This window comes from Amblyomma americanum, chromosome 2, assembly GCF_052857255.1.
Source record: "Amblyomma americanum isolate KBUSLIRL-KWMA chromosome 2, ASM5285725v1, whole genome shotgun sequence".
NCBI lineage: Eukaryota > Metazoa > Arthropoda > Arachnida > Ixodida > Ixodidae > Amblyomma > Amblyomma americanum.
In genome coordinates, this window is record NC_135498.1 from 62,309,348 (window position 1) to 62,318,989 (window position 9,642).

At 42.1% G+C, this 9,642-nt stretch overlaps 1 protein-coding gene across 1 annotated transcript; it reads left to right on the forward strand.

Annotated features, from left to right (window-relative positions):
* The first annotated feature begins 555 nt into the window (after nt 1-555).
* Nucleotides 556-5,896, forward strand: LOC144121324 (uncharacterized). Its single transcript, XM_077654490.1, has 3 exons — nt 556-735; nt 4,904-4,977; nt 5,493-5,896. Exons 1-3 carry the CDS (start codon nt 684-686, stop codon nt 5,766-5,768), a joined length of 402 nt encoding a protein of 133 aa, XP_077510616.1. The 5' UTR covers nt 556-683; the 3' UTR covers nt 5,769-5,896.
* Nucleotides 5,897-9,642: the final 3,746 nt, after the last annotated feature.

Below are 9,642 nucleotides of genomic sequence, written 5' to 3' on the forward strand. Positions count from 1 at the left end.
TGTGTAGTGACGCTTCAAACCTAGTTTCGTCCCTTTTTTGGATCTGGGCGAAAGACTTGGCCATGTCATCATTTTTCTGTTTTTTATTACAGCACACGTTGCTTCCGCAAATTGTTTCAGTGCCACTCAGAAGACAAAAAAAAAAAACAGGAATTGCGTCAGGAACCCCGCCAACTGCGCTTCCTTGGCGACATGCCAACCAGCCAACGCAGGTGGTGGCGTGACTTGGTGCCGCTGATTTATGGTCGTAGTTATGGTCCTGCAGCTGCTCTGCTCACCGCACCAGGACGCGCATGCGAAGACGGAAGCACATCCATTTCGCAGATCTAGGCTGAAAATGTACCTGATATCATGCTTTTCTTTTTGGCTCGCCTTCAGCTGAGGCCGTCTCTACACTCGTTACGTGAGCCATGACTCACCAGAGTACAGCGTCTGTTTAGCGTGTTGTAACCGGGCTGCAACAGAGCCTAGGTATGTAGCCGCGGTCGGCACGTGGCATCCGCTATTGCATAGAGTGCCGTAAGCGACGAACCTTACGGTGTGTGTGCACTAGAAACTGCTCTGCGCCACCACACCACGTGCGTGCGCGTAGGCGGAAGACACTCAAAATTTCTGCACTTAAACGCTTCGCCGATACCCACTGCTGGAAGTCTGCCTGTAGGAAAGCCGCTTCTAAGCGAAAAATGAGAGCACTTCCAACGCTCGTGCTGTTATCCACCATTGCATTCGTTGCTGGTGAGTACATTAATCGTTTGCTTCATTTCATCTGTTTTTGAAGTGTCTATATGGCGTCTATGTAACTTGTGCATGGTTACTTCACCTTTATGGTGTCCGTTGCCGGGTTTTCTCTAACACATGTCTTGGATATACCGCATGTTTTAGGCAGAAATGAAATAGTGCTTTTACCTAATCCACACACGCACATTCTATACCAATGCAGACATTGTGAAAGCAATTATTCAGAACGAAAAACTACGACAGGAGGAACGTTAATTTCAACTGCATACAAATGCTAGAGTTACAGACTTCTAAGCCAAGACAGATTTTACTTTAGAGAAATAATGATGCAATGTTCACATCGCATTTTATGGGTAAGGTACTTCTTCGGTGCTTTTTTTTTTACAACTGTAATATAACTAGGAGCAGTATTTGCCCCCCCCCCCCCCCCCCCCACACACACACACATACACAATAAGCTCTCACCCCTGATTTCTTCTTCAACTTGCTATTGACAGCTAACGACCGCAATGTTAGGGCTCTCAGCTATGAACAAGAGCCATTTCCTGGATTTCAAAGGTGAAGTAGTGAAATTAAATCGCCTAAAGAAGACGAAGGATTCATCTATAATGCAGTGCCAACACAGAACGGGAAGACATAGCATCCTTATGGTGACACATTGTGATGTTGCGGACCGGGGAGAAATGTTTACCTTTGTAGCCATCTATTCCGCCAAATGGGAGCGTTGTGAATTCAAGTGCACCCGACTTAGGGCAGCAAGAGGACGTTGTCACTTTCACTTTTCATGAACCAAGATGAAAAAAATTATTATATTTGATACGGAAAACATTGAGCATAAATACTCTTGGGCGTCTTTCATAACAAATAAGTAGGCAGGGCATGCAGAGCTAACACGTATCGATGTCTCATAGTTAATAATTGGATCCGTATTATTTGCTTTTATTTGAGAGTGAATTTAAACACACTTTTGTTGATACTGATGCAGGCCTTCTGTAGATGAATGTAACACAATTGATAGTTTTGCTGGCTCAGTTTGTTTTCATTTCTTGTGCAAATGTATAAACTATTAGAACTACCATGTTTTCTTTACTTTATGAGCCACGCAAGACAACAAAAAGCCTACAAGACCCGTACATCATTAAAGACGCTGATGAGAACCTTGGTGAACGTGATAATGCGCTATTTGCGGGAAAGCATTTTGTTCGGTGAAGTTCCAGAAGGCTATCATTGAAAATGATCTTAACCATAAAGACTTCCCAGAAGTGAATAAATAAAAAACATCTTCTTTCTTTCGATTCTCGTGATAGTGAGGACAAAATTAAGAACATCTCGTATGATGGCCTGAGCATGCTTGAAGGCTATATAGTGTACTGCTCTTCTTTTCGCAGGCAGTGAAACCCAATAATCTTTTTGATACCACTTTTTTTTGAAGAAGCAGCACCTGCGTTTTAACAACCTGAAGATTGTTCCAAACAAAGAAAAATAGAAAATCGCACAAAACAACCAGGGGTTCTTTTTAACCCCATTGTGAAAGAAACAAATGTGACAGCATTTATGTTGCTAGCTATCGTGTCAACCATGAGAGTCTAATGTTCTTGTCGCGATTCTCTCACTAAAACTCTCGTTGGGGTAGGTTCCACAGCCCTTATATGGTATGCATGAATCCCCACCTTCGAGCATGTTCGAATACCTTCGATTAGATTGGCATATGGGACTATACTAACCCGAACGACTAGTCCCCACTAATACATCTTAATCTATCTTCTGATGTAGGTCTACTTCCAAAGTTATGATTATTCTTTAGAATTTTAGCGCATGGGCCAACACCCAACCTTTAGGAGCCCTCAGATTCTGAAATTTGGCTGTGACCTCTGATTGGTCCACTGGTGGTCACATGCGTTGATGACGTCACGACCCTCTCAATTGAATTCGTGGAACCTTCCCACTCGCCACGGTAGTCAGATTGTTATGATGTCAAAAGGTCACGCGACATCTCTCGACCAATGAGGAAATTTCGTAGCGAAGGAGCGGAAAATGTTTTCTGACACAGCCTAAATACTACCGCACTAAAACGCTAGGGAAAACAGCTTAGTACCACCTTCAAAAATGACTCAGACGAAGAAGAGTCCTGTTTGTCGAAGCGTCGGTCATGGGACTGAGGCACTCTTCAGGACTTGTTCACTTTGTGTTGAGCGACAAAAAGCATTCTTCATAAAATTTGGTGTAGGGGTAGAAGACTTTGCCTTCAAATGACCGAAACAAATAAACGTAATGTGGTCAAATATGCGCGATCATCCAGTTTAAGTTGCGTCACAGCCGCTGTTTGTTTTTCCTCTTTATGGAGAATGCCAAGTGCAGAAGGCCTATATTTGAAATGAGCATGTCACAACGCAAGGTTTTGGCTGAAATAGTGCTTTTATTCACAGAGTTGTCACTTCCTTCCATATCCCACAATGCTTATCGATAAGTGCTTATTGTCCAGCAAGGTTCTAAACACCTGAGAAGATGTTTTCACTTGATAAAAGTTTACGAATTTTTCAACACCGTATTCACGGTATTTATAACGGCGGGTAATGGCTTGTCTTCTTTCCGTAAAGTGTCGTCACGAACAGCAGAGGTTCTGTTCTTGCTTGGACAGCAGCATTTTGGTGTTATTTACAAAGAGTTATTTAACAATATTGAAATAAAAGGGCACCCCTGATTACTGCTAATTAAAAACTCAGTATCGCACTCTGTCGTGTCTATGATCATCGTCTCTTCACACGTGTTATTTCCATGTCAATAGAAAATTACTTAGAAACACAAAAACCTCGCAAATATAATTTAAAATATACTCCAGTAAGATGCAAGTTCAACGTGGTTTATCTTTAAAAGGAACTGGTGAAAATAAAAAGGTAACGAGGAACCTTATGGGACACAACAAGCGTTTTTCCCGGGTTAATTATTGGAACGAAAAGCCTTTATTTATATGCCCGATATAAACGAGAGAAAACAAGAAGAAAACGCAAGATGGAAGCCATTTTTCGGCCTGAATTAGAAGTACATGTCGAACAGATTTCGTTCAGTGGAGTTTTGAAACTTGTTCTTTACTGTGCATCATATACTCGGTGTTTACCTACGACTTTACACAATTTTTTAGAAATCTGCGTTTTGAACTAGAAGAATGCTTTTTCCGGTATATGACCGTCAGTGGTGTAGCACATGACAATACAGTTAAGACGCACTAACTGGCAGGTCGGTTAACTAACATTAAATAGGTAAATAATTTTTAACTTTTACTGTTCGGCTCCTTAATTATTGAAAATCGCGGAGCCCACAGTGAGTAATATGAATATCACTTTTTATAATTTCGAAAACACGGTTACCGTCGGCGCTGTGGCCCAACAAATTCTGGCTACTTCGAGCCAAAATACATGCGATTTTGTGTGCTGGTAGCTCGTCGAAGTAGACAAAATTCGTTGGGTCAGTGCACCGAGAGTGACTGCGTTTTTGAAATAATAAAAAAATTTGTTGAAATTACTTAGGAAGAGGTACACGTCTCTCAATAATTAAGGAGCCTAACGGTAACAGTTAGAAAGTTAGCTATTCAATCTTAGTTAACCATGCTAATAGATAGCATGTCATAGCCTACTCTGACACACTACATCACTGGTAATCCTATGCCGAGAAAAGCGCTCTTGTAATTAAAAAGCATATTTTTAAAAACTGTGTAAAGTCATAGGTAGAACACCCTGTTTTCACTGTATATAAAATTGCGCAGAATTTAATCGGAGAAGTCAGTCGTCGAAACGCACAGGTAATAAGGTAAGAATCGCTCGTCAGCATCAACCCAAGCGCACCAAAGAAGCGCACCAAACGGCTACAAAGGAAAGCTGTAAAGCTTGCACAGAAACTTCGTAGTTGAAAAATACATTCGTCCTGGTTCAAACCCGGGACCATCGCCCTACCGACGCACCTCCTCTACGAACTAAGCTTACCGGGGTGGCTAGGATATTTATTTTAGTCACGAACACGTACCGGTTGAGGTATCAAACCCGGAAACACCGCCTGACAGGGGTCGCCACTCTACAAACTAGCATAAGCATATGAAAGGTTGATGCAAAATAAATTTTATTATTTTTTTTAATTGACATTCCCGATCTGCTTTAACTGTTTCGTCTTGCAGTCCTCGCGAGACCAGATTGGGAATTTTTGCGCCGCAGACTTGGCGGACGCTTTCATGGACACCGACCTCACCACGTAAGTATTGTGATCGTGAAACTGTTTTATCAGTTTTCTTACATTGAACAACAGTAGCGTAATTTAGGAGTCGCTTTGTGGAGTCAGTAAGCCCATTTTGTGCTCAGTGAATATGTTGTAAGAGAAACGATCTAGGACAGCAGCTAAGGCTAGAAAAGCGGAGGAATGACGTGGATGCCAAATTTGTGATGCTACTCCGTCCAGAGGATAGGAACTGCAGGTTATAAGCGGCTATGCCAACTTGTAGCAGGAAATGGTGGAAAAAAAAGACACTAAATATGGCCACCAGCTGCAGACGGGCGTGATAGTAAAGTGGTAGAAATGAGCAATGCTTCGTTTACGAACCTACTGAACAACAAGGCAGAACATTGCCCATGGTAGAAAGATTCTTATAGATGTGGTGTTACATCTGTTCGCTGTTACGTCTCACCTAACGCTTACGTGAACAAGGGAGTATAAAATGCGTGCTCATTTTCTGGCAATCTTTTTCATTTTTCTACATGTTCTACCTCCAGCACCACCGCCCATGCGACACTGACACCTCCACGGAAGAGACCAACAACACAACTGAGGCCGCAGTAACCACGGAAGCTGCAACCGATGGTCTAACGACTGAAGCAGTAACCGATTCTGTAACCACTGGAGGAGTGGCCAATGCTGTAACGCCTGAAACAGGAACAGACGCTGTAACGTCTGAAGCAGCGACCAGTGCTGATGCGTCGGCTGCTACAACAGCGCCGGTCACAAGCGAGGCCGCTTCGACGGAAGTCCCTACGACTCAAGCTGCTTGACTTAGAATATCAAGGACACTTAATTAGCTATAACCTGCCTTGTAGAAAGCTATGGGCTAGGAATATGTGGAAGCAGCATTTTTGGCATACGGAAGCGCTCAATAAAGCGAAGGCATAACTACGATGTACAGCTATGATCCTTGATATACCTCTCTGATACCTCGCTTGATACCTCGTTGTCGTAGTTTGGATTAGGACACGAAAGTTTTGCTGTTTAAATTGCAGCGGTCGTTGACGAATATATACTAGACATATGCTCTGCGAGACAAGCCGGATAAGTTGTTTTAAGAAATATATAGGATACATCGGTGAGGTCTGTTGAGCTGGATAGTACTATCGCGATAGAAAGAAACGTGAATAACGCACTCGCCCGACTCACCCAACACACGACTGAGCAAGACCTCTACCCGCACAGCATGGTGGGCTTCCGTCCCCACCTGTCGGCACAGGACGCCATGCTACAGCTCACACATCATATTTATGACCCCCTCATACCTGGCCACACAAAAACTGTCCTCGCCTTGGATCTCTCCAAGGCCTTCATTTCCATGCTCATAATTACTAATATGCACCACAGTATATGTCTCTCAAGCACCCTTCTAAGACAGCACCGTATGCACTAGGCGCGTCTTTGTTCATTCCAAACAACAGGCAATAAAGAGAAGAAAAAAAGAACTGGCGTTGCGGAGTGGTTAGCGTGCTCGTCTCGCACTCCGGAGGACCTGGTTCGATTAACCAGCTCGACCAGTTTCCTACTCGGTTTTATTTATTAATCCTTCTGGGATTTTTCTCTCATGGTCAACACCGCCGATGACGACACCGGCTTTTCTGCAGCACGGGGCCCTTAACGCTATCGCGTAAATATAGGCGCTCTGTAAATTTGCAGTGGTTACCGTTGTTATACAGTGCTTACCGTGTTGTTAATTTTTTGTCAATCCTTTATCTTGAGATACAGCTATACTGCTCGGAGTTCCGTTTACCTAGTTTTTATTTTTTCATATCGGCACTTTTTGAAACTTCTTTATAGATGCCCAAAATGGTTTAAAAACAATGCACCGAATGTATTCCGTACCATTCCTTTATATAACATTGACGCATCTCCGCCGTAAGAACGTTACCTTTTGCGCTTTCATTCCAGCTCAGCCGCTATGGAAGCAGCATGGCAAATGATATTGCGCCTCTGTGCTACAACTTTTTCGGGCATCTCTCGAGATGCTGTCTGCACTCTCTTCGCACCGTTGAATCTTCCAACGCCTTCTCAGGCAAATGTAGTGGATTCAGTTTGCTGAGAACCGGAGCTTTGTGTGGCATTTGCTTCTCTTGTAGCGTTCAGTAGTCCCAAAAGTGTGTTCCAGATTGGCCATTCGATGCGAGGAGTCTAAAGCAGCGAAGAGCAAAAGAAAGACCCGTAGAATTAAACGTACTGGCTGCGAGAGGACATATTACGGGCTATATTTGGCAAATAAATAAAGACATAAGTCTCCAAGCACTCTCTACAAAAGTCAAAATTTAACAAAGCGAATGTGAAAGAAGCCCCTCAACTTTGTGCCTTAAGGCTGCAAGCCTTTATGAATTACACTATAGACAAACATGTTTCTTCTTCGCCCTACTGTACAATGTCAGGGAGGCTACACACGTCTTCGCAGTGAGACAAGGCTGATCAGTTGCGTGTATCTGCTCAAACGAATATTTCTTATGCTCCTAAGAGAGCATATTCCTTACCTATATGTCACTGAGGGGTTGGCCCAATTTAGAGGTGATCATGAGGCCTGGACACGAGAAGCACAAAATATTTTTGCCTTGTAGAATTTTTTGTTTGCTTGCGAACCAATATTATCGGCAAGTGGGGTTATAACATGAGGTTTCATGCAATAAGTGCGAATTATTTAAGTTTAAGTTCTTAAAAAGGTTATTTACACAGCAGCTCTGGGCTCTGTTGTCCATGTACTATTATATACTCTCCCTTTATTCCTACAAAGAATATTTTTTTTTGTTTTCATTCATCGAAATTCTTTTATTACCCAGTGCCAAAAATAGCACTTCACATGTGAAAATGAGTGATTGGTACTCCAGCCTATCCCAATAGACGCCCCGTACGGTGCAAAAGGAAGACGGTTGTTCTGGTTTCGAATGTGAGCTATAATCAAATACAAAAAAGAGGGGGGTAATGTAAACTGAAAGCAGCTTAGGTTCAAGAAAAGCTCTCCCTGATGCTAAAATTCAGTTTAGTGAGTTCTTCCTCAGGCTCTGTATAAAATACATTCAGTTTTCAAGTATTCTAATTGTCCGTGGCATGGCAGTCTTCTGGGGAACTCGTTAAAAAAATGCTCATTTGCATTGAAAATAAAACTTTTCAGCATAAAAGATCAAATTAAATATTGCATTGTGGATAAACAATGAATTCTTCAATAGATGACTATTTACAAATAAGTGTGATTTGGCAAAAGTTGCTGGTAAGATACATTTTATTTCGTAAAGTATTGAAACGCATGCTGTCTTTTTCCATAGTGTAAATAAATGTTATTCATTGCCCGAAATACGCTATTCTGTCCGCTAATTTTAACTTTATAGTGAACAACACTACAGTGATGAGCTTGCCAAGGCAGCGAGTGGTTCTACTTAGGTGTAGAGGTCTGGCGGTATTTTTAGGGCCTCCGGGAAAGCATAACGCGTTTGAAATCGCTGTAAATAATCGAGTTCGCAAAGAGGAAAAAGTCAAGAAGCCTTACTCGAATATTAATGAGAGGACATGGCCAACCTCGGCATCTTGGAGGCCTACGAGAAGGTGTGCTTGGGGCTGACTGCGCTGTAAAAGCAAATAGTAAATCCAATCCACTTCCTTAATGCTCACATTAGCTTTTAATATTTCGGAATTCGGACTGGCTCCTTAGTGTAGGTGCTTCAGAAACCCAAATTAAATAACAGGTATCTAGAAATGGATCATGTCTGAGAAGAAACTATTTGCAGGAAAACGAAATATTCAGAGGAATAAACAAAACGTAAGGAGAAATCGCGCATAATGAAAACAAAATGCACAGAACTATTAACAGAAAAAAGAAAGGCATATACAGGCTTTAGAGGAGCTCGTATCCTTTACTGTGCACTGAATAGAGGGAAGTCTAAGGTACTGAGCATACTAATACACACATAGTGATGAGTGCAGAAGCTTAATTTTCAATGCGACAACTTGCCATAGAGGTATGCCTTCTCAGCACAGAGTACGTTTCAAGCTGCAAATTTAAGCAAGAGGGTTAACATTACTCAAGGATGCACACCGCTGGCAGCCGAGGCGTTCTTTAAAAGTGGTCATCAGTTTGATTTCTAAAGAAATTCCGCCTTTTCGTACACTCAGATTTCACAGCAGTGTGCTATCAAAGCTGAAAATTAGCTCTTATCGTTGTCTTTCTTAGCACCGTTTCTTTCCTCTGTGAACATGACTTGTAGAAATTCTACTCGCACAATTTGTATACATCCCCACTAAATTTTCTTACGAAAACTTTCCTGAATGCCTTTACTGTAGGCACAGAAGTAATTCAGGTAGCGAACAGCAGTAAGAAAATGCGCCTAAATATAACCTCTATTTGTTTCCGTGAGCTGAATTTTAGGGCACATCTTACAAAAGCTTTCAAACTCTGCAAAAAATGTGGTGCGTAGGGTGACATAGCAAAATGCTGTATTTTGCTGAGCTTAGTGGCGACATTAGATGCTAACAGAATTCTTGTGTAGTGCAGAGCACGGGCTGCATGTGCTGCCGCACCTGCTTTGTAGTTCAACAGTAAATAGTACCTCATGTCACACTACATAAAAGTTTTGACTCATGCTCATAGGTGCTGACTGTAAAAGCACAAAATTCAACTTGTGGTCTAGAAACATC

Bases quoted from the DNA above. Each gene is read 5' to 3' on its own strand.
- LOC144121324 (XM_077654490.1), top strand. From the start codon at position 684: ATGAGAGCACTTCCAACGCTCGTGCTGTTATCCACCATTGCATTCGTT. The intron at 736-4,903 runs GTGAGTACATTA...TTCGTCTTGCAG, and splicing joins CACCATTGCATTCGTTGCTG to TCCTCGCGAGACCAGATTGG. The intron at 4,978-5,492 runs GTAAGTATTGTG...TTCTACCTCCAG, and splicing joins ATGGACACCGACCTCACCAC to CACCACCGCCCATGCGACAC.